This window comes from Pseudoliparis swirei, chromosome 8 (genome assembly GCF_029220125.1).
Source record: "Pseudoliparis swirei isolate HS2019 ecotype Mariana Trench chromosome 8, NWPU_hadal_v1, whole genome shotgun sequence".
Taxonomy (NCBI): Eukaryota; Metazoa; Chordata; class Actinopteri; order Perciformes; family Liparidae; genus Pseudoliparis; species Pseudoliparis swirei.
The window spans coordinates 13,954,049-13,979,064 of record NC_079395.1 but is presented as its reverse complement, the minus strand read 5'-3'; the positions used below and the strand labels follow the sequence as shown (position 1 = coordinate 13,979,064).

Genomic DNA, 25,016 nt, shown 5'->3' with positions numbered 1-25,016 from the left:
CATTTATTTGTCCTTTTCTTGATGGTCTGATATAATACAAAATGATCAGATATGATCTGTTACAGAACTTGTACGTAGCACCAAAAGCTTTGAATTAATAGCAATCAGGCAATAGGCTGCGGCGTTTCCACTTGCCACAGTAGTTACAATATTCTCCAGTACAAGGCCAACAATATTTTCCAGTAGTTGTATAATTTTACACAAATGTGTAAAACTAAGCTGTAGACAATCATGGGTTTTGGTCTGATCTGTGACATAATTGATTAATCTTCTGTGAGTGGCTCGCATCACTACATTTAATGTGAAAATCTGTCAGTTGACTGAGATGGCAAACGCATGACATTTTATATTAAACAAAGATGCCACTTAAACTTGATTTATTTTTATTTTTTCATGTATGTTTTTGTTACACATTACAACAAATTGAATTCTACTTGGTTTTTTAAATGTATTTTTCCAACATTCATTTCATTAGATATCATTTGTACATCAAATAATTATCCTGATAATCAACATCATTCTCGCGATTATACATTTGGCAAAGTGACTGACGACATGTAGACTCCAAAAAGCCCATTCAGATGGTCAAGGCATTGTTGTGATTGCATAAAGCAAGATACAGATTTAGGATAAAAGGCCACTTGGTCTGTGATTTGAGGGTATTCTTTTGACAAGTATAAAGTCTTGAATTGAAAACAAAAAGTATCATGTGCAACTTAATATGAGAATGAAGTTGGCACCTGGTTATGGTATTAGTTGATCCTGCAGATAAAATACAGGATGTCTCTTCTATGTAGGAGTTATCAGTGCTACTAAATGCTAATGCTAATAGTAGATGGGACTCCGTTTCCTCAGCGATCACCGTCTCACATAGTGTTGGGGTTATAACACAACATGTTGAACTTGATGTTCTCGTCCCAGTGGCGCAGCAGCAGGAACAGCTGTCTGGCAGCTCCCTTCAGCCCCGCCGGGTCCACTCCCTCGGGCAGCTCCTGACCGCGCAGCCAGAAGTCTGCTTTTGCTGCCACCAGCTCCCACTCCATGAAGTAGCCGGCACACCGGTGCTCGAGCCAGGCTAGAGCCACAGCCGTGGCCCAGCTCGAGCCCTCGATGTCCTCTTGAGCCGACTGGCTGCTCCCTTGCAGGTCAGCTGGCTCTATTGAGGATCCTTCACATACGTCTGTCTCTGATCCACGGCCACTATCTGCCTGGCCGTGGCTCTGTGTCCGAGAGGGTCCGACGGACAGCTCCAAGGAGCCCTCCTCGGAGCTGGGGAGGTCAGTGGGTGAGGTGACGGGGTCGCGGTCCGACGGGCGTCTTCGGCGTAGCCTTGGTTCCAGCATCAGGGGAGTGTCATCCGGAGTGTGGTGGAAAGGAGGGGCAGTTGGTTTGGCAAGGGAGCATGAAGCGGGAGAAAACGTGACATGGTGGCTCGTGGGAGCACCAGAAGGCTTGTTCGACGTGGATAAAGAAGGAGCGCTGGGAGACGTGCAGCGGAATGGCGGGCTGAGACTGCGGCGGTGCAGGCTGTAGGGGGAAGCCCTTTTCAGGCGGTCCAGGGGGATCTGGACACAGTCAGAGTAGATCTCTGTCAGAAGAAAAGCTCCCGATGCCAGCTGCAGATGCACCTGATTAGACACCATTTAGACACAAATTAATACGTGTGTTTGCAAACGTGTGTGAAAGTGAGTACATGTGATGTCTGCACCGCTCACCAGCGGCAGGTAGTCTGGAGCTTCAGCTTCAGGTTGTTTCTCAGTTTCTGCAGACAGACAGTGGGACTTGAGAGGAACCTGCTTCCCTGATGAAATGGAGGACCTGAGTCGGCCCAGTGGAAATCTGGAATATACAAAATAGTTTGGATTTTAGTCTTTTGAATATCCATATGTAAACATAATAACACACACCCCAAACAGAAAGTGGCTTACTCGCCGAAGTTACTTGAGCACAAGCACTGCTATAAAGTCGCTGCTACAGTGAACGCCAGATTAACAATTATATTATATAAGTGAGAGTGAAAGTCTTACCTGGCGCCAAAGAAGCTCTCCATTGACTTGCTCTCGATAGATCGCCGTGAGCGAGTGCATGAGGCGCCTGTTGTTGCCGGGGCTGTAGCAGAGTACACACTGCGCGCTGCACCTGCAGCAGGGTGGAATAACACAAACCGTATGGGGTCATCAGCACAGTGATAAATGGATGTTAGTGATGTATTAAGATTCCCCCTCCACATGAGACAATCCTAAAAAACATTCGGGATATTTTTATGGAAAAAATAGTCCCTTTAAAAATGTTTTACAGTGTATTCTTATGACAAAAGAGGCGTTCGTTTGCACTACCAGTTCTCGTCTGGTACTTCCACACGCTGCCTTTCCTGCTCTGGAGTGGAGGAGTCAAGAAGATGGGCGACCTGCTCCGGTAAGAGATGTGCCGAAATACCAAACTATAAGTTATATCTTTGATTAGTTTTAAACCCTACAGCGTAGCACATGAATGAATATTAATGCGATGTTGTTTTCTCCTTTTGTTCAGAGTTCTTATCCTGGGTCTGATCGAGCTTTCATGGAATACCTACCCCTCTACAGACGGCAGCTCCGCCGCCCTCCACGTCTGTCATCTCATCATCCTCCTCTGTTTGTGGCTGGCTTCGCCGCTGCCGTCCGCCCCAGAAGAAACACAAGAACCTACACCCGTCAAGGACAAACGCCAGTGAGCCACAGCCTGATCGGACCGGACGTCATATTTAAGTCCACCAGCCTCCTCTCTTGAGTGAGGCTATGGGACAGATGGTTTTACAAGTGAATTCAAGGAGCCATTTAATGCTTCACATCTCAGTTAACTACTTAAAGTGAAGGAAGTAAATGTGTTGGTGCCGTCTGCAGAGAGATGAAGGAGTCCCTTGCAGTTTAAGATATTAAAAGAGAAAATAAAAAGGGGTTCTCAGGTTTCATATTTAGATACAAGAGTGCAGTAGAGTGCTTAGAGGAAAGTGTTAATTTCAACAGGACAATTTATTTGTCCTTTTCTTGATAGTCTGATATAATACAAAATGATCAGATATGATCTGTTACAGAACTTGTACGTAGCACCAAAAGCTTTGAATTAATAGCAATCAGGGGAAGAATAGGCTGTATGCTTCCACTGCCACAGTAGTTAACATTCTCCACAAGGCCAACAATGTTTTCCAGTAGCGTTGTATAATTTTTACACAATGTGTAAACTAAGCTGTAGACAATCATGGGTTTTGGTCTGATCTACATATAATTGATTAATCTTCTGTGAGTGGCTCGTGATCACTACATTTAATGTGAAAATTCGTCAGTTGACTGAGATGGCAAACGCATTGATTTTATATTAAACAAAGATGCATTTAAACTTGATTTATTTTATTTTTCATGTATGTTTTGTTATATTATTACAACAAATTGAATTCTACTTGGTTTTTTAAATGTATTTTTCCAATATCTATTTCTATTATATCATTTACATCAAATAATTATCCTGGATAATCAAATATTCTCGCGACATACATCATAAAAGTGACTGACTCATGTAGACTCCAAAAGCCCATCCAGATGGTCATATTGTGATTGTACAAAGCAAGATACAGATTTGAGATAAAAGGTCACTTGGTCTGTGATTTGAGGGTATTCTTTGACAAGTATAAAGTCTTGAATTGAAAACAAAGTATCATGTGCAATTTAATATGAGAATGAAGTTGGCACCTGGTTATGGTATTAAAGCCATCCTGCAGATAAAATACAGGATGTCTCTTCTATGGTGGAGTTAATAGTGCTACTAAAATGCTAATGCTAATAGTAGATGGGACCTGCTCTCAGCGATCACCGTCTCACATAGTGTTGGGGCGCACACAACATGTTGAACTTGATGTTCTCAGCCCCAGTGGCGCAGCAGCAGGAATAAAGGTCTGGCAGCGCCTCTTCAGCCCCGGGCCGGGTCCACTCCTCGGCAGTTTCCCACCAAGGCAGAGCCAGAAGTCTGCTTTGCCACCAGCCCCACCCATGAGGGGCGTGCCGCACACCGTGCTCGAGCCAGGCTAGAGAGCCACAGCCGCGGGCTCCAGCGCTCGAGCCCTCGATGTCCTCTTGAGCCGACTGGCTGCTCCCTTGCAGGTCAGCTGGCTCTATTGAGGATCCTTCATACGCCTGTCTTTCTGATCCACGGCCACTATCTGCCTGGCCGCGGCTCTGTGTCCGAGAGGGTCCCACGGATAGCTCCAAGGGAGCCTCCCGAGCTGGGGAGGCCAGTGGGTGAGGTGACGGGTCGCGAACCGGCCGGGCGCCTTCGGCAGTAGCCTTGGTTCCAGCATCAGAGGTCATCCGGAGGTGGTGGAAAGGGAGGGCAGTTGGTCGGCGGGCGAGCATGAAGGAGAAAACGTGACATGGTGGCTCGGGAGCACCAGAAGGCTTGTTGTTCTGACGTGGATAAAGAAGAGCGCTTGGAGACGTGCAGCGAATGGCGGGTTGAGACTGCGCGTGCAGGCTGTAGGGGAAGCTCCTTTCAGGCGGGTCCAGGGGGATCTGGACACAGTCAGAGTAGATCTCTGTCAGAAGTAAAAGCTCCTGATGCCAGCTGCAGATGCACCTGATTAGACACCATTTAGACACAAATTAATACGTGGTGTTTGCAAACGGTAGGTGAAAGTGAGTATGTGGATGTCTGTCACCGCCACCAGCGGCAGGTAGTCTGGAGCTTCAGCTTCAGGTTGTTTCTCGTTTCTGCAGACAGACAGTGGGACTGAGAGGAACCTGCTTCCTGATGAAATGGAGGACCTGAGTCGGGCCCAGTGGGAAATCTGGAATATACAAAATAGTTTGGATTTTAGTCTTTTGAATATCCATATGTAAACATAATAAATACACACCCCAAACAGAAAGTGGCTTACTTCGCCGAAGTTATTTAGCACAAGCACTGCTATAAAGTCGCCCCTACAGTGAATGTGAGATTAACGATTATATTATATAAGTGAGAGTGAAAGGCTCACATGGCTCCAAAGAAGCTCTCCATTGACTTGTTTCGATAGATCGCTGAGCGAAAGTGCATGAGGCGCCTGTTGTTGCCGGGGCTGTAGCAGAGTACACATGCGCCGCTGCACCTGCAGCAGGTGGAAATAACACAAACCGTATGGGGTCATAACAAAGCACAGTGATAAATGGATGTTAGTGATGACATTAAGATTCCCTCTCCACATGAGATAACTAACTCAGCATATCTGGATATTTTTATGGAAAAAATAGTCCCTTTAAAAATGTTTTACAGTGTATTCTTATGACAAAAAGAGGCATGGGGACATTATTCTGGGAGGAAATGTTGCTATTCAAGTTGTTCAATGCTGCAAGCTCAACATATCCATCGACATCCTTCGCATTGGGATAGAGACAGACATCTTTTCTTCTGTAATTTGAGTAAATTGATTCTTGAAGACCTCAGGGGTTGCGGATAATCAAGTAGAGTCAGGAGGGAGTGGTTCAGATCCTTCTCCTTCAGTAAAGACTTACCTTTATGAATGGGCTTTCTGATCAGACGCCTCTGACCTCGAGACTACACTCACACTAGAATGTTGTTTCACCGATCGAGTCGACAATACTTACTCGAGTCCCCGGGTGTAAGGCTACAGGGTGAGGCAGGGGTGTCATCTCTGTCTGAGAGATACAAAGATCGTTGATGACCTAAAGTCTTTATAGCAGCAATGGGTGATGGCATCATTCAGTGTGTCTACCTGTAGAGTTCCAGGTGTCCTCCATCTGTTCGCTGTCTCTGCTGGTGCGCCGTCTGCCTAAACCAGCCGAATACGCCCTCTGCCTGCGACTCCCTGATTGGGAACTCCTGCTGTTCCCCAAATGGATCCCTACACACACACCCACACACACACACACACACGCACACACACACACAGGGCACAAATGCAGACTCAATTGTGTTATTGAAATGATAGTATCCACAAGGTCCAATAAGATCTGCTCTGTGCTCTACAGAGAGGAGCTCGAATCTGTATTTTCTCATAATTTGTAACATTTTGTAAAAGGCATTGCAAACTATTATAGACGATTAATGCGATGATTTATGTGGTGCTGGTTGAAACTATGTACGTGTCCCCACAAAAATAAATATTAAAGGTGCACTCCATCGAGCAAAGATGATCACTCACGAGAAATCGATAACAAATGAGTGGTGGCTAAATTACATCCTCGATGTATAGTTCCAGACTATGCCTCAAATACAAAAAACACTAAATCCTAAAATTGCCATAATGCAACACTGAGGCACCTTTCAACTGCATAATGAATGCCAACATCTTTCAAACTGCTCGTACCGAGTTCATTGTGTTTCAGTAAAGAATGGGATGGTCGTCACACCTGTGTTTTGGATGTCCTGCAAGCCCTTGTTGGTGTTGCTATCAGTGGCAGTGAAGGCCGTGTACATGCAGATGATGTTACAATGCCTGCTGGTCTGGATAGCCTTCATGCGGTATCGCTTTGCTGAACCTAAGAAACAGAAATGCGTAGACCGTACATACAACAAATACCAACAAATACCTTAAGATGAAGGGAGATGAACGTTTGAAGTAGTTAAGCCTCACCGTGTCCACAGTCGCTCTCCTTCTCGGACATTTTCTCAAAGTCCCTAATAACTGAGCGAGCGGTCAGTTGGTGAATGATCTCATCCCATGTTTCCCCTCCTTTTCCTTCTTCCTCTTCCTCACCCACTCCTCCTCCTCCTCCACCGCATGCCTCAACTCCTGGCGTCTCCTGGCCCTCGGGGGTCCAGAGGTGCCTCAGGTCCACGGTGACCTCCCAGGACACAGGTCTTCCGCTCAGCAGGCCGTGAATGGCCTTGTGATTGACCTGATGGAGGAGGACCTCAGTCTGGTGGCAGTGAACAGGTACTCTGGGTCTGTGAAGCTGTCCCAGTCCAAAGGAGAAGCAGGGAACAGGAGTCCATCTGAGGGGCAGAGTGAGAAGGAATGAGATACACATTCGTTGGAGCCAAAATATGAACCCTACTTTTCTTAGAACTCCAGCTTACTCGAGTCAGTCAGGGACAGTGTGTGATGCGGCATACCTCCGGCTTCCGTCAGTCTCCACTCTAGCGTTTGAGACCCAGAGCTCTCCTGAAGTGATGCATCTGGCCTCACCCTGGGGGACGAGAAACTCCAGCTACCATGGTTGAGCAGTAGAGTGCACCTGCGAGACTCCTCGGGTCCGTCCAGAAGCCCACTCTGCTGGCATAAGAGGGAAAAGCAACTGGGATCAAAAAGTAATTTAGACTGATATTTAATTTTTCTTTACAACCACATATGTCTAAATGTAGAATATGTCTGCTTGTACTGTATCTATTTGTGATATGTTGTACATTACAGTACATCTGTGGTGTATTTTACCTCAAGTACTGCACCGGTTAGGCATATACAATCTTTCCAGAACCCTCTTCAACAACCCCCGATAATAACAGTCAAAAACGAGCAAGAAGGTTAAAGGTCGCAGCCCTCTCTCGAAGCATATCTTGTGTCTTTATTGTATTTTGGTTTACTGTGTTGGGTGTATAAATAGATATCATTTCATGTCTGCAATAGATTTCTTCCTGGTGTTATTGTTCAAATGTGTCACAAAGAAAAAGAAGAAAATACTCTCAGATTCACAGGACAAAAAGATGACAGTGGTGAATCTATTGCACCTTTTCTGGTTCTGCTGAGAGGCTTTGCTGCCATGCGGAGTCCGCCCAGCGAGACAGGGATGACCTCTGCTCTGCAGGGGGCATCTTTTCAAGGCCTTGGGGCAGAGAACCAGTATCCAGCACTGAACCGGAGGAGTGAGGCTCAGGGAGAAAGACCCCGCCTGCGGCGTCCGAGTTGGAGGAGGCGTGTATGTGTGAATGGGACTGTGTTTGTAGACTCCGCTCACTACTGAGGGAGCAGCGAGTAAGGACATACTGCTCCTGGACATATGAGCTCTCCTGGATCCTCCTCCTCACGTCACTGGAGCAGTCTCGCTCCGCACCTAGAGCGGATAAAAGCACAACATGAACCACAGTGGCGTCATGTCCTGGTTTATAACTGTTCACTGCAATACCCACTGATGAGTGTCTGACCTGGGCTGCTTCCAGGATCTATGTTTTTGGCGCAGGAGAACTCAGAGGAGATTTCCCGGGAAATCTCCTCAGCGCCTCGTCCAGGTTGGTGCCATCGGCACATGTCAGCACAGGCATTAACTCGGAGGCCGTGGGAGGTGAGAGCTCATCATTCGACTGTCCAAAAACGGAACCCGCGGAGCCACGATGGACGCCTCGATAGCCCCGTCCTTGAGACTATAACATAGTTAGATTAGAGATCAGCTGGTCGACGCAGACACACAGAGGCGTACTTTCAAAGAACGTAGTTACGTGTACCTCAGGCCTTTGTGCTTTGAAATTCGTCATATCATATAGAGTGCAATATCCGATTAGACGATTCCCAGGGTAGAGCGGAGGGATTTCATTGGGTGAAAGAAAAGCCTCCATGTTTTCTGGCAGATACCAGTCAATCCGTACGTCAGTCAGCACAGGTTCAAAGGCCTTTTTCAGAGACTTTATTAACTGAGGGGACAGATTGATCACATTATTTCTAAATTGAAGACTTGATAATGTATTACAACTGAATAGTAGCCAGAACAAAAAGTAAGCTCATGCTATTCTGCAATTCATATGTTTTCCAATAAGTGGCAGTGTTGCAGTGCTGCTGACCTTGGGCTGAAGTCTCTCCTCCTCATCCAAGAACTCTGTAGTCCCTCCTGTCAGTTTGGCAACGCCCTGCAAGAGTCTCCTGCAGGCTCGAGGACCAAGGCCCAGGCCAAAGCATCTGCAGAAGGGATACAGGACGACATTTATACCACATCAATTCAGAACATGTAATTATGATATCACAGTTATTATGTGAGAAAGATCTTTTTACTTTCATCACGTGGTCTTTGATGCACCGCCTGCACTATATGTACAAAGTGCTCTGTCCTTGGTTTCCCATATAGACACATCAATGACGAGCCTTTTGCAGCAACTCAGACTTACGTAAGTATCTATTTGTGAAACCCTAATAGCATACGAAGGCTAATAAGAGAGAACATTTGGAGTCATTAAACACAAATAACTGTTATTTTGGTAGCCATTTGGCTAATTGAGAGTTTGAAAAGAGAAGGGGACAGAATAATTGAAAAGGCTGAGATCTTCCGTGTGTTCTGTCTCTAAAAAGAGCAAGTCTGTCTGGTTGGTCAGATACTGTTATAAGAAGACAAAACATAGCAATTATTTTTAATGCAAGGCCTATTTTTGAGACTACATACAGTTAGACTGACATTTAATGCGCATTCATTGAAATGAGATGGATTGAAAATATACAAAGATTTACAAGACATGCAAAATACAGTGCAGAAAGACCAGCCTACCAGGGGAATACTAATGAGAGGCAAATGGAGTTATTGTGCATTGCTGAAGGGCCAGGGGAAAACCAGAGGGGCGTAACTCTCACTGCAGAGGAGAGCACTTAACGGGATTACTGGGCAGGGCAGAGACATGCCTCAGTCATTTATTTATTTATTTCACAGTGCTTTGGTCTCAGTTCTTCAAGATCACTTTTTGCTGGTCTCTTCCTCTTCTTCCTTCCCCAGATGATGTCTCTTTCATATTCATCACCTCATTCTGCCTGCACTCACTGCCCTCCATCCCTCTCTCCTTCCTTGTCACCCACAGTGATTTGAAGAACTATCACAAGCCAGCCGTAGAATAAATCTTTGTTTACCAGTTGTTCGACTTAATGTACATTTTGTGTGTGTTTTTGCCTCAGGTTGGATATCCACCTGGGTCAAATATCTAACTGCAGATAAGTTTTACCTGCCAGCGCATGTGTTTCTTCGAACCAGCTCCAGCACTTTAGGCACATTGTTGATGGATCCATCAGTGATAATGAAGACCTGGCGAGGATATGAGCGCTGCATTGGCTGCTGGTACACCCAGGATAGCGCCCCCAACAGGTTGGTGCCTCGCATGTCGGCTCTCATCCTCTGGATGTACTCTAATGCCTGCATCAGAGTGACCTGAGGCGGAGAAAAAGAAAACCAAAGACACCCTCAGATCTTACGTGAAGGTGGAAAGAGCAAGCCTCAACCCACAACATCTGTCCAACTGCTGGACGGCTGCCTGTGCAAACATCACCTAGGTTGTCAAAATTCCCCAATTCGCCTATGTGGGTGGCAAAGAATTGAATTGGCAAATCTCTAATAATCAGAGAGCAAACATACATGCATTAGCACCTGCCTTAAAATATCCTTGAATCCCACTTGGGACAAACAGGCCTGACAGGAGAGGAGATGGAAGGACATCTCATGCCTGAGTGAAAATGCATGAAAGGTCACCATATGCTCAGTAATATGTGAAACGACTGTTTGTCCTTGCAGCCCCTGGTCTGGAAGAAACCCGATACGCTGCTACTACGGCAACACAAGGAACTGACATATTGCCTGATTAGAAACTTGACCAAATAGAACAGAGAGTTCAACGCGGTCCAAACACATCTGCTCTCCATAAACATGATCCAACTGCTGCATGTATTGTCTTTCACTGAACATAATGAATATGGAAAAAGCAATAACACGATTTGTTTCACTGAAAATCCTACAAACAAGACAGATTCAGATAAGTATCCCATCAACGTGATTGCATAAAACTAACGTCAGTGCAGAGCTTGCTGGAGGTGAACAGAGGCTTGATGGTGGTGCCAAAGCCCACGAGGTTGAGCACCGTGCCGGGAGGGAGGCTCTTCAACGCCACCACCATGGCGTCCTGCGGAACCATGAAGGGGCAGAGAGGATGGAGCCAGATCAACATGCGTCTCTAAATCTTAAGACTGAACTCTGGTCCAGTGGCCCGCTGCCATCCGGCCTGCAGCTCACCTTTACATGGTGGATGCTGGTGCCGCTCATGCTGCCGCTGCGGTCAACAAGGAACACCAGCTCCCTGGTGGCTTTGTGCAGCTCCAGAGGTTCACGCAGCAAGTCGGGACAGAAGTTGAGCATCAAGACGGGGCTGCTCAGAATGTCCTTGTGGTATCGCTTCCTCACAAACTCCAGCTGCGGGCCAAGTGGAACATCAGCATGTTTGTATGCAGCAACACCGTCAGAGGACACGCATGGGCACACTTGTGAGATTACACTGGCACATGAAGCAGCATAATCACCAACCTTTCTCTCAGGTTGCGAATCTTTGCGAGTGCACCGAATGAAATCCAGACGGGAGTACATCTGCTCTTCATACTGGCTGAATGAAAGCCGGCCTCGCTCTATGATGACCAAAGGGCTGTGAGGTTCTGGAGAGGAGGTTTGTTAATTAAAGTCACATTCATATATTGGGGGAAACTGACAACAACAAAAAAGTATGTACAGTACGTACTACTCACCACTGAGGTGCAGAATGATCTCTATGTGTCGGTCAAATGGATGCTCCTGTGCCAAGGTGATGTAGGTTGCAGAGGCACTTTGGGCACTGAGGGGACAGATTGATCACATTATTTCAAATTGAAGACTTGATAATGTATTACAAACTGAATAGCAGCCAGAACAAAAAGTAAGCTCATGCTATTCTGCAATTCATATGTTTTCCAATAAGTGGCAGTGTTGCAGTGCTGCTGACCTTGGGCCAGTCTCCTCCTCATCCAAGAACTCTGTAGTCCTCCTGTCGTTTGGCAACGCCTCGCAAGAGTCTCCCTGCAGGCTCGAGGACTGGAAGGCCCAGGCCAAAGCATCTGCAGAAGGGATACAGACGACATTTATACCACACATCAATTCAGAACATGTAATTATGATATCACAGTTATTATGTGGAGAGATCTTTTACTTTCATCATGGTCTTTGATGCACCGCCTGCACTATATGTACAAAGTGTTTGTCCTGCTTCCTAAGTATAGACACACTAATGACGAGCCTTTTGCAGCAACTCAGACTTTTACGGTATCTATTTAGAAAACCCTAATAGCATACGTATGGCTAATAAGAGAGAACATTTGGAGTCATTAAACACAAATAATTGTTATTTTGTAGCCATTTGATGGACTGAGAGTTTGAAAAGAGAAGGGACAGAATAATTGAAAAGGTTGAGATCTTCCGTGTTCTGTCTCTAAAGAGCAAGTCTGTCTGGTTGGTCAGATACTGCTATAAGAAGACAAAATATAATTATTTTAATGCAAGGCCTTTTTATGACTACAGTTAGACTGACATTTAACGCATTCATTGAAATGAGATGGATTGAAAATATACAAAGATTTTACAAGACATGCAAAATACAGTAGAAAGACCAGCCTACCAGGGGAATACTAATGAGAGGCAAATGGAGTTATTGTGCATTGCTGAAGGGCCAGTGGGGAAACCACAGAGGGGCATCAACTCTCACTGCAGAGGAGAGCACTTAACGGGATTACTGGGCAGGGGCAGAGACATGCCTCAGTCATTTATTTATTTATTTCACAGTGCTTTGGTCTCAGTTCTTCAAGATCACTTTTGCTGGTCTCTTCCTCTTGCTTCCTTCCCCAGATGATGTCTCTTTCATATTCATCACCTCATTCTGCCTGCACTCACTGCCCTCCATCCCTCTCTCTCCTTCCTTGTCACCCACAGTGATTTGAAGAACTATCATGCAAGCCAGCCGTAGAATAAATCTTTGTTTACCAGTTGTTCGAACTTTTAATGTACATTTTGTGTGTGTTTTTGCCTCAGGTTGGATATCCACCTGGGTCAAATATCTAACTGCAGATAAGTTTTACCTGCCATGCGCATGTGTTTCTTCGAACCAGCTCCAGCACTTTAGGCAATACTGTTGATGGATCCATCAGTGATAATGAAGACCTGGCGAGGATAAGGTAGCGCCGCATTGGCTGCTGGTACACCCAGGATAGCGCCCCCAACAGGTTGGTGCCTCGCATGTCGGGCTCTCATCCTCTGGATGTACTCTAATGCCTGCATCAGAGTGACCTGAGGCGGAGAAAAAGAAACCAAAGACACCCTCAGATCTTACGTGAAGGAATTGGAAAGAGCAAGCCTCAACCCACAACATCTGTCTTAACTGCTGGACGGCTGCCTGCAATGCCAAACATCACCTAGGTTGTCAAAATTCCCCAATTAAGCCTATGTGGGTGGCAAAAGAATTGAATTGGCAAATCTCTAATAATCAGAGAGCAAACATACATGCATTAGCACCTGCCTTAAAATATCCTTGAATCCTACTTGGGACAAACAGGCCTGCTGACAGGAGAGGAGATGGAAGGACATCTCATGCCTGGAGTGAAAATGCATGAAAGGTCACCATATGCCTCAGTAATATGTGAAACGATCAATTTGTCCTTTGCAGCCCTGGTCTGGAAGAAACCCGATACGCTGCTACTACGGCAACACAAGGAACTGCTGACATATATTGCCTGATTAGAAACTTCTGACCAAATAGAACAGAGAGTTCAACGCTTGATTCCAAACACATCTGCTTCTCATAAACATGATCCAACTGCGTATGTATTGTCTTTCACTGAACATAATGAATATGGAAAAAGCAATACTTACGGTACTGTTTCACTGAAAAATCCTACAAATGAAGACAAGATTCAGATAAGTATCCCATCAACGTGATTGCATAAAAACTAACGTCAGTGCAGAGCTTGCTGGAGGTGAACAGAGGCTTGATGGTGGTGCCCAAAGCCCACGAGGTTGAGCACCGTGCCGGGGAGGAGGCTCTTCAACGCCACCACCATGGCGTCTCTGGGCGGAACCATGAAGGGGCCTTGAGAGGATGGAGCCAGATCAACATGCGTCTCTAAATCTTAAGACTGAACTCTGGTCCCGGCCCGCTGCCATCCGGCCTGCAGCTCACCTTTACATGGTGGATGCTGGTGCCGCTCATGCTGCCGCCATGCGGTCAGCCGGGAACACCAGCAGCTCCCTGGGTGGCTGCCAGCAGCTCCAGGTTCACGCCCAGCAAGTCGGGACAGAAGTTGAGCATCAAGACGGGGCTGCTCAGAATGTCCTTGCTGGTATCGCTTCCTCACAAACTCCAGCTGCGCTGGCCAAGTGGAACATCAGGCATGTTTGTATGCAGCTTAACACCGTCAGAGGACACGCATGGCAGCAGCTTGTAGATTACTACTGGCACATGAAGCAGCATAATCACCAACCTTTCTCTCCGGGTTGCGAATCTTGCTTGATGCACCGACGAAATCTAGACGGAGTACATCTGCTCTTCATATTGGCTGAATGAAAGCCGGCCTCGCTCTATGATGACCAAAGGAACTGTGAGGTTCCTGGAGAGGAGGTTTGTTAATTAAAGTCACATTCATATATTGGGGAAACTGACAACAACAAAAAAGTATGTACAGTAATGTGACTACTCACCACTGAGGTGCAGAATGATCTCTATGTGTCGGTCAAATGGATGCTCCTGTGCCAAGGTGATGTAGGTTGCAGAGGCACTTTGGGCACTGGGGTCTGCATCTGCCCTCAGAGCGTGAGTGGGGCTCTCCAGGCCTATACACCAGAAGAAGAAAAGTGAATCATATAGGTTGATCTTTTGTAAGATGTACAAGCACTAGTCATGTATATTACATAGATGTTTGAGTGTGGTTGTTCTACTTCTACACAGTGACTAAGTCAACCATACCGGCCAGTAGGCAGGCCCCTCTGACCAGTAGCTGGAAGTTTAGTTCATAAGGTGCCAGGTTAGCAGCTGGACTGGTGAAGATGGCATAGGCACACTGCTGTTTAGAGCCCAGGGCCCGGTCTTGTTTTGCTGAGGTGGCACCAAAACAGCTGGTTGATCTGAGGTGGAGAGACATGTAAAGTATTTTAGAAAACCAAATACAGTGTTCAGTTACATTTAATTTATTGAAAAAGGACAATGTTCAGTAAAACTGTGTTGCCAGAGTCGTTTCTTTCACATAAATACCCAGTTTCTTCAAATTTCCTCCCATTTTCACTCTTGCTTGGAGTCATCTGGCCAGTGACGATTGGCGTCAGCAATGTGGGGTAGACAATGCTGATTGCTCCATTTTCTAACGTGGAGAGTTCTAGTGTGGTACGTATGATAACCGACACTATATCCATGGGGCCAATGACGCCTGTGCCCACGATGAAGGTGGTTCTTTCAAGGTCTTCGTCCAGGATGAGATGTCCTAAAGCAGAAACACAGTCGTTACTCATACAACAGTTCAAACAGACACAGTGGTCTGAGGTGGGCCTGAATCTCATCTGTTTTTATTTGATCAAAAAAAGACCCAAATTGAAAGTAGCCTCCGGTTGTCATTGTTTTTTCGAGCCTTTTTTTGACACTGCAGAGCTCTCTCCAAAGATCTCAAAATCATGTACTTATGGCAAACACATCAACAAAATATATCATAATAAAACATAACAAACTAGAATGGGCACTCGGTAGAGCGCATACCTTCGCATATCACAAGATTGGGCATTGAATTATGAACATTTTGGCATTAGTTGCACTGCCAATTGGACAAAACAGTATCAAGCCGTGCTATGGTAAAAAAATAGTTTGACCTTTCCATGACCTTGATGACCTTTGACCCGATTGATCCCAAAATCTAATCAATAAATGGTCCCCGGATAATAACCAATCATCCCACCCAAAATTTCATGCGATTCAAGAAAATTCTTTTGACCTGTTCATGACCTTTGACCTTGACCTTTGACCCCGATCGATCCCAAAATCTAGTCAACTGGTCCCTTGATAATAAACAATCATCCCACCGATTTCATGCGATTAAGTTAATACTTTTGAGTTCTGCGAAGATTTGACCTGTTCATGACCTTTGACGATCAATTCCCATCTAATCAACTAGTCGGATAATAAACAATCATCCACAAATTTCATGCGATCTGTTCCATTACTTTGAGTTCTATGGGTGATTTTGACCTACCTGCGACCTTGACCCATCATCCTAAAATCTAATCAACTGATCCCCGGATAATGTCAATCATCCCACCAAATTTCATGCGATTCTGTTCAATACTTTTGAGTCTCTCATGAAAGATTTTGACCTGTTCATGACCTTGACCCTACCGATCCCAAAATTCAACCAACTGTCCCTGATAATAAACAATCATCCCACCAATCATGCTATTCGGTTCAATACTTCTTTTGAGTTCTGCAGAAAGATTTTGACCTGTTCAGCGAATTTGACCTTGGCCGATCGATCCAAATCTAATCAATTCACGGATAATGACAGTATCCCACCAAATTTCGTGATTCGGGTTCCAATACTTTTGAGTTCTGCGAAAGATTTTGTCTATTCATGACCTTTGACCTTTGACCCGATCCATCCCAAAATCTAATCAACTGGTCCCCTGATTAATAAACAATCATCCCACCAAATTTGCATGCGATTCGGTTCTAATACTTTTGAGTCTCCGCGCATTTGACCCCAAGTTCAAGACTTTGACCTTTGGACCCTGATCGATCCCAAAATCTAATCAACTGGTCCTCGGATAATAAACAATCATCCCAAACCAAATTTCACATCTTTGTTAAATGCTTTTGAGTTCTGCGAAAGGTTTTGACCTGTTCATGACCTTTGACCTTTGACCCGATCAGTCCCAAAATCCCAGTAACTGGTCCCCGGATAATAAACAATCATCACAAATTTCCATCGATTCGGTTAAATGCTTTTTGAGTTCTGGCGTTTGACCTGTTCTGACCTTTGACCCGACCACTGATCCTGGAAAATCTAATCAACTGGTCCCCGGATAATAAACAATCATCCCACCAAATTTCATACGATTCAAGCCTCAATACTTTTGAGATTTGCTAGGAATAACACGCATACAAATAAATAAATAAATAAATACACGGCGATCAAAACATAACCTTCCGGCATTTTCAATGCGAAGGTAAAGAACACTTAACTCTTCAATAAAATAACAAACAAATAAATCAAATGAAAATAATGTAAGATAACAAAAGGATTCCTTGAATTGGAGATTATATTCTGTGAACATGATATCACCGTTTCCAATAAAATACTACCCACTTCAATTTAAAATATGCTTGTACGAAGTGAACGCCCTATCAGCATTAGGCAGGCAGCCAGATCTATGTGCCTCCCTCCACTGTCCTTTCTATTCTAGGAGCGGCTAAAACAGGACCGAGAAGGAACTGACTGCGTCTATATTTGTCCTCAGCAGACACCAGATCATTACAGCAGTGGACAATGGTCCCCATTAGATTAGACAAGGGAAATACAGCGAGTCTTCTCCCATCCTCACCATTGGTGCATTGCATGTCGAGGCTGGAGCTCCCACAGCAGCCCCACTCCCGGCCATTCCCACAGTTGCCTTCAAGAACAGATCCAGGGCAGCAATCCAAACCACAGTCCTTCAGCTTCCCTCGGCTCTGTATCTGGACCCCCACCAAGCGGCCCGCAATCACAGCCTCGAAGCCGACCACAACCTCCTTCTCCCCCAGAGGGTACACAAAGACTCCTAGATGACCGGAAAGGTTTGACACACAAAACAATCATTTCAGACTTATGCATTGATTCAGAAAGCAATCAAACTACCTAACATTTAAATACAATACATCTTGAGCGGGTATGATAAAGATAGACTGTTTCTTACTGTTAACAGTTTGGTGACTGACCAATGTTGGTCCTATCGACTTAAAGTGATTTGCTCTTGATGTAAAACGTGTTTTTACTTCTCTAATGCAACCTTTCTTGTTGTAGATGTTATGTGTGGTGTTCCTCAAGGATCAATCCGTATCCCTCTACTGTTGCAAGAAAGCATTTTGTTATCTCACACCATCAACATCCTGTACTCCCCAATAAAGCCACAACTGCTTAGCTCACATTAATTGCCGTTGTCTCACCACGTGTTGTACTAAAACCAGACTTTGAAACTTTTGAGGCCATTTTCATTTGCCCTTTGATGACAAAAATGGCAGCATATCAGATAATATTGAGATGGCCGCTTGAGATATTGTTGTATTCTTTGACTTCTGAAGCTTGACTAACTCAAACCCATCTCATGTGCTTCTTTTCTTTTTTCGGATGTGATGATTTATGGAGTCAAATAGAAATACAGTTCCATTTAAAATACAGTTGCTATGAATAGTATGTGCTCAGAGTGAATCGTGCACCTTCTACAGACTCTGTGTCAGCATTAGCATAGGTTAGGTGTGCAGTGATGCCCAGGGAGCAGCCGTTGGCACAGGACTTGATGCAGGAGGCCTTGAGGAGCAATGGTTCCCATGTAGAGCAGTTTCTCAGTCCCACCATCTTTCCAGGGCAGCAACGAGCCTCTAATCCGCCGCTGCATGAGAACACAGGGAAGTGAAATGGTCTGAGCAGGCAGGAGGAGGAAGATGTGAGTGTACATTTAAATTCTCTCATTTTCCATTCACAAGGCAATCTTTGTAAATCAGACCTGGTATTTGTTGCATTAATTAAAATGTCCATTGGTTTCCCATTTTTTTATGTTTTCTGTATATATATATATATATATATATATATATGCCTGCCAGGTATCTATAATGTATGTAGTACGATCAGCTATTGGACATATGCTCTTGACCAGCTATATCTCCTTCCTCAGGCTCTTAGCAACCAACCTGACAGTTTTGAGTGTAAGAGGCGTGGTTAATCATTAACTGTGCAAAGCCAACCTATATGCAAAGTGAACTGGTGACTACTGGACCAACTCTTACTTAATCTCTTGTGTTGCCTTCGGGTATTTCCGACCCGATTCAATATTTAACCACTCCTGTCTTGCCTTCGGGTCAATTTTGACCGATTCAATGCTTCTAATGTCGTGTTCTTCGAGTCAACAAACAAACATAAAGTACCTACACTTAAACTTGGAAAACAATATTAATTCTAATAATTTTCTTGAGACTTTAATAGCAAATAAGTATTGACTCAAGGGTAAAATATGTTAGAAGAAAAATATAGAGGGTTAACATTGAATCGGTCATTAATCATATACACAAGGGTTAATCAGTTAACTGCAAGAAACTCTAAGAAAGTAAGAAATTATTGACGATGCTCTTCTGATTTTTGTCGAGAATTTGGTAAAAAACAACAAAACACACTCAATTTGCTTTGGGAGTTTCGTATTTATATAACTCAAGATGCACACAATAATTCTTCAAGACTGAACACTTAATAACTTTGAGTGAAGCAGGTGCAAAGACCAGTGTGCAGATTGTGCTTAACGAATGGCAGATCAAAATGCACTGTGTATGTGCATTTGTGTGTAAGTGTGTGTGTGTGTTTGCTGTGTCATGTAATGGCTTGCATCTACTCTTTTCTAATAAGATCAACAGCACTCATCTGGCTCCTGTGTTTCAGGGCCCAACAGGCAAATACAATAAACGTCAGTTTTGTTGTTAGCATAAGCTGCTGCCCCCCTCCCCCCTCCCCCTTTCACTGTGTTGAGATTTACAGCCATAAAGCTATGAATAAGCCAAACAAAGGCCCCATTTTATCATTGGAGACAAAAAGCAGATAATTACTTTTAAAACATCATTATTATTGGTTGTGTGTGCGGGATCTTACTTACAGTATGTCAACACATGGTACAGGAGTAATGATGTCAGCAGCACACATGTACACATACTAACCCTCATAAAGTTCAGTCGAAATTCAAATGCTGATATTTATAAAAGAAAATAATTTTAAAACAACATTCAGGAATAATTTTGAAAATGGCAAAGTAACCACAGCAGATGTTATCTAGAAAGTAAACATTCAAAGTAAACCAACACCTTACAAAGTAACCATTTAGCAATGCTGAGAATAATTATTCAGTCTGGTGTCTGCAGTGTCAGTAGCTGGTCAGGAGTTAGTTGTAAGTGGCATCAAGAGTCCTCTGATGTTCCATGAACGGCTAAATAATCACAGAGCAACACTTACCGTTCAGTGCCTGATCGCCTGCCTCTGTGTCCAGCGCCCGTATCACCACCACATCTGCTTGCAGGTTTCCCAGTGACACAACGGGATGGTTTTTCTGATAACCGATACTGCTCTCCGTCTCTCTCTCCTGCCCTCCCGCCTCTCTCGCCTCTCTCTCTGTGTGTGTGTCTCTCTCTCTCTCTCTCTCTCTCTCTGTGTGTGTCTCTCTCTCTGTATCTCTCTCTCTCTCTCTCTCTGTGTGTGTGTCTCTCTCTCTCTCTCATCAGTTTCAATTCAATTCAGTTTTATTTTGCAGCCCGAACATAAATAAATTTGGTTCCTCAGAGGGTTTTACAATCTGTAAACATACAGTTTCCTCCTAACAACAATCAACTGCGTGTTTATAACTCTGTAATGATTCCTTCTGTACACATGACATCTTTGCTTCTGTATATCGCTTCGTCACAAAAGCCATCATCCAATGCTGCTGCTTGCCCTCATGATGCAGAAGGAGTGACTTTCTCTTCTGCCCACAGCTCCTGCCTGACACACACCGACTCGGCCTTACCATCTCCCACTCTGTGGCCCAAGCACGGCAGACGCAGGATTACCTTAAGAGTGCCGCCCCTGGCACCGTTTCTGCATCTGACAAAGTGCCTGAGAAGAGCTTAATCACAGCAGTGGCCTCCCGCTACCAAGACTGACAAAGATCTCAGTGAAGTACAAGCACGTTTCTCATTAAATATCGTTAGCATTAAACTGAATGCTTAAGCATTCAGTTTAATGCAACTATTGTTGACAGTTTAATAAATCCGACACTGATGGCACAGTGCTGTATTACGACTTTTTTTACCAAAGATTATTTGCGCTCGGTTAGGGGTACTTGGCTGAAAAAAGTATTGTACTGCACATCACTTAAAAAAGGTTGAGAACCACTATATAGCATGCTGTATATTCTCACACTTCAGTTGTAGTATGCATGATATTTGTCACTCGGCTTCATATGGAAACTGACCAGTCCTGGCTAGAAGCATGTGGCAATGATTTGTGTGTTTCATGAGATTGTATTTCTCTCATTTTCCATTCACAAGGCAATCTTTGTAAATCAGACCTGGTATTTGTTGCATTAATTAAAATGTCCATTGGTTTCCCATTTTTTTATGTTTTCTGTATATATATATATATATATATATATATATGCCTGCCAGGTATCTATAATGTATGTACACATCAGCTATTGGACATATGTGACCAAGCTATCTCCTCTCCTCAGGCTCTTAGCAACCAACCGTGACAGTTTGAGTGTAAGAGGCGTGGTTAATCATTAACTGTGCAGGCCAACCTATATGCAAAGTGAACTGGTGACTACTGACCAACTCTTACTTAACTCTTGTGTTGCCTTCGGGTCATTTTGACCCGATTCAATATTTAACCCTCCTGTCGCCTTCGGGTCAATTTGACCCGATTCAATGTTTAATGTCGGTGTTCGTCCGGGAGTCAACAAACAAACATAAAGTACCTCACACTTAAACTTGGAAAACAATATTAATTCTAATAATTTTCTGGAGATTTTAATAGCTGGGGTCATATTGACCTCAAGGGTAAAATATGTTAGTAAATATAAAGGTAACAGGAGGGTTAAACATTGAATCGGGTCATATTGACCCGAAGGCGACACAAGGGTTAACTGCACTGTAGTTAACTGCAAGAACCGAGAAAGTAAGAAATTATTGACGATGCTCTTCTGATTTTTAATGAGAATTTGGTAAAAAAACAAAACACCAATTTGCTTTGGAGTTTCCATTTATATAACTCAAGATGCACACAATAATTCTTCAAGACTGAACACTTAATAACTTTGAGTGAAGCAGGTGCAAAGACCAGTGTGCAGATTGCAGCTTAACGAATGGCAGACTGCACAAAATTGTGTGTATGTGCATTTGTGTGTGTGTAAGTGTGTGTGTGTGTGTGTTTGCTGTGGTCAAGGTAATGGCTTTTTTTGCATCTACCTTTCTAACAAGATCAACAGCACCCATCTGGCTCCTGTGCTCTCAGCTCATAACAGGCAAATAATAAATGCCTGGTTTGTTAAAGAAGAGCAAGCTGCTGCCCCCCCCCCCCCCCTTTCACTGCTGAGATTTACAGCTTTGGCAAAGCTGATGAATAAGCCAAACAAAGTGTTCAGCTTTATCATTGAGACAAAAAAGCAGATAATTACTTTTAAAACATCATTAGTTGGTTGTGTGTGTGATCTTACTTACAGTATGTCAACACATGGTACAGGAGCAATGATGTCAACAGTACACATGCACATATACTAACCTCATAAAGTTCAGTCAGAAATTCAAATGCTGATATTTATAAAGAAAATAATTTTAAACAACATTCAGGAATAATTTTTGGAAAAATGGCAAAGTAACCACAGCAGATGTTATCTAGAAAAGTAAAACATTCAAAGTAAACCAACACCTTACAAAGTAACCATTTAGCAATGCTGAGGTTTAATTATTCAGTCTGGGTGTCTGCAGTGTCACAGCTGGCCAGGAGTTAGCTGTGGGCAGCACTGCAGTCCTCTGATGCTCCAGATGAACGGCTAAATAATCACAGAGCAACACTTACTGTTCAGTGCCTGATCGTCTGCCTCTGTGTCCAGCGTCTGCATCACTCCATCACATCTGCTTGCAGGTTTCCCAGTGACACAACGGGAGGAGTTTTTTTCTGATAACTGATACTGCTCTCCGTCTCTCTCTCTCTCCGTCTCTCTCGCTCTCTCTCGCTCTCTCTCTCTCTGTGTGTGTGTCTCTCTCTCTCTCTCTCTGTCTCTCTCTCTCTCTCTCTCTCTCTCTCTCTCTCTGTGTGTGTGTCTCTCTCTCTCTCTCTCTCTCATCAGTTTCAATTCAATTCAGTTTATTTTGTATAGCCCAACATAACAAATTTGCCTCAGAGGGTTTTACAATCTGTAAACATACAGTTTCCCTTCAACAACAATCAATCATGTGTTTATGTAACTCTGTAATGATTCCTTCTGTACACATGACATCTTTTGCTTCTGTCCATCCTATATCGCCTGCCACAAAAAGCCATCGTCCAATGCTGCCGTTGCCCCTCATGATGCAGAAGGAGGACTTTCTCTTCGTCCACAGCTCCTGCCTGACACACACCGACTCGGCCTTACCATCTCCACCTCTGTACCCGTTACACGGCAGACGTGCAGTAGGACACCTTAAGAGCAGCTACTTCTCTTGGCACTGTTTCTGCATCTGACAAAGTGCCTGGAGAAGAGCTTAATCACAGCAGTGGCCTCCCTGCCACCAAGACTGACAAAGATCCTCAGTGAAGCACAAGCACAAGTTTCTCATTAAACTGAATGCTAAAGCATTAAACTGAATGCTTAAGCATTCAGTTTAATGCAATGTTCATTGTTGACAGTTTAATAAATCCGACACTGATGGCACAGTGCTGTGTATTACGACTTTTTTTTTTACCAAAGATTATTTGCGCTGGTTAGGGGGTACTTGGCTGAAAAAAGTATTTCACAGACGGTACATCACTGAAAAAAGGTTGAGAACCACTGCTATATAGTATGCTGTATATTCTCACACTTCAGTTGTAGTATGCATGATATTTGTCGCGCTCGGTTTACATGGAAAACTGACCAGTCCCGTTGAAGCATGTGGCAATGATTTGTGTGTTTCGTGAGATATTTGTATTTCTGTCACTGTTACCTTCCCCAGATTGTATGTGTATTTAAAAATTTTTTTTGTAGTTGATCAGTTTCTTCGTAAACTCTTCAAAACAGAAACATTTACATGCCAGGAGTGAACTTTGCACTGAAGAGTTTTATTGACGGCTCGTTTTACTGGCACTATTTTTCCCTTTTGCAGACATTTTGTTTTACTTTGCACATTGTACACTAAAATAACTTTTTATTTCTGTTTTCTTTTGTTTTTGTAAAAACACCGCCGCTCTGTTTCTGTCATACGAAGTATGCTTTAGCAGAACTGAACAAACGTGCTGGCCCCGGCCCCCCAAGCTGCCTCTTTTGGATGGAGGTGTTGACGATCTGTTGTGGGCCCGGACCACTCCTCTTGTTTTATGTTGTGGAAATGTTAACCGGCCATATGCAATATGGTCAAGTTCAAGTTCGAACAATATGGTCAAGTTCGGGCAGTATGGTCAAGTTCAAATGCGAGCAATATGGTCAAGTTCAAGATCGGGCAATATAGACACGTTCAAGTTCGAACAGTATGGTCAAGTCAGTATGGTCACGCTGAAGTTCGGGCATTGTGGTCAAGTTCAAGTCCAAATGATATGAACAGGTTCAAGTTCGAGCAATACGATCTGTTGTGGACCCGGACCACTCCTCTTGTTTCATGTTGTGGAAAGTCAACAACAAATGTATTTCTAGGTGATGGTTTGTTTTCAACTGTGCAATGACTGAGGACTTCCTTTTTCCCTGAAGCCACTTTGACAACCGCCCGTCGTTATTTATTTTCAGATTCTGTTCGTTTGTATGAAAACCGTGTGCCTCATCTGTCCATCCAGCGTCTTTGTCCTGAATGATTTCGGTTGTCTCATTAAAGACTGACATGGATCTTGTTTGGCAAAGAAGCCGTTTCCTTTTGTATAGTATGCCAAAATGTGTCAAAATAAAAGTCATAGTATAGTAAGCCAAAATATGTCAAAAATATAAGTCAGTATAGTATGCCAAAATATGTCTAAATAGTATGTCAAAATAAAGGTCATAGTATAGTATGCCAAAATATGTCCCGTTCCCAAAACAAACAAACCATATAATGGATTGTATTGGTGTCCACAAATGTCATTTCACTGGTCCTTACCTTTTGTTTTCGAGGGTGAGTTTGTTGTTGTGGTTGCTATATATGAGCTCCACCACAACATTAAAACTAGAACGGGCACTCGGTAGAGCGCATACCTTTTTTCAATGCACAAGATTTGGCATTGAATTATGAACATTTTAGCATTAGTTGCATGACAATTGGATAAAAATTGACCGCGCTATGGTAAAAAGAAGATGTTGACCTTTTCATGACCTTGACCTTTAACCCAATCTATCCCATAATCTAATCAAATGGTCCCC

General features: G+C 43.9%; 1 protein-coding gene and 1 long non-coding RNA gene across 2 annotated transcripts; one reads left to right on the top strand and one right to left on the bottom strand.

Annotated features, from left to right (window-relative positions):
- Nucleotides 1-4: 4 nt before the first annotated feature.
- vwa5b2 (von Willebrand factor A domain containing 5B2) lies at nucleotides 5-18,423 on the bottom strand. Its single transcript, XM_056421587.1, is given in 23 exon segments — nucleotides 5-1,628; nucleotides 1,716-1,839; nucleotides 2,028-2,139; nucleotides 5,610-5,660; nucleotides 5,738-5,866; nucleotides 6,375-6,503; nucleotides 6,599-6,851; nucleotides 6,893-6,960; nucleotides 7,045-7,240; nucleotides 7,693-8,015; nucleotides 8,107-8,175; nucleotides 8,178-8,322; nucleotides 8,404-8,589; nucleotides 8,737-8,851; nucleotides 9,877-10,079; nucleotides 10,714-10,824; nucleotides 10,935-11,111; nucleotides 11,223-11,347; nucleotides 14,412-14,543; nucleotides 14,677-14,834; nucleotides 14,962-15,187; nucleotides 17,292-17,507; nucleotides 18,163-18,423. Coding segments are annotated over 23 exon segments (4,263 nt in total). The 5' UTR covers nucleotides 18,416-18,423; the 3' UTR covers nucleotides 5-866.
- Nucleotides 18,424-22,231: 3,808 nt separating this feature from the next.
- Nucleotides 22,232-24,526, top strand: LOC130198593 (uncharacterized). The gene is made up of 2 exons (XR_008832646.1): nucleotides 22,232-22,600; nucleotides 22,996-24,526. It is a non-coding gene; the product is annotated as an uncharacterized LOC130198593 (long non-coding RNA).
- Nucleotides 24,527-25,016: the final 490 nt, after the last annotated feature.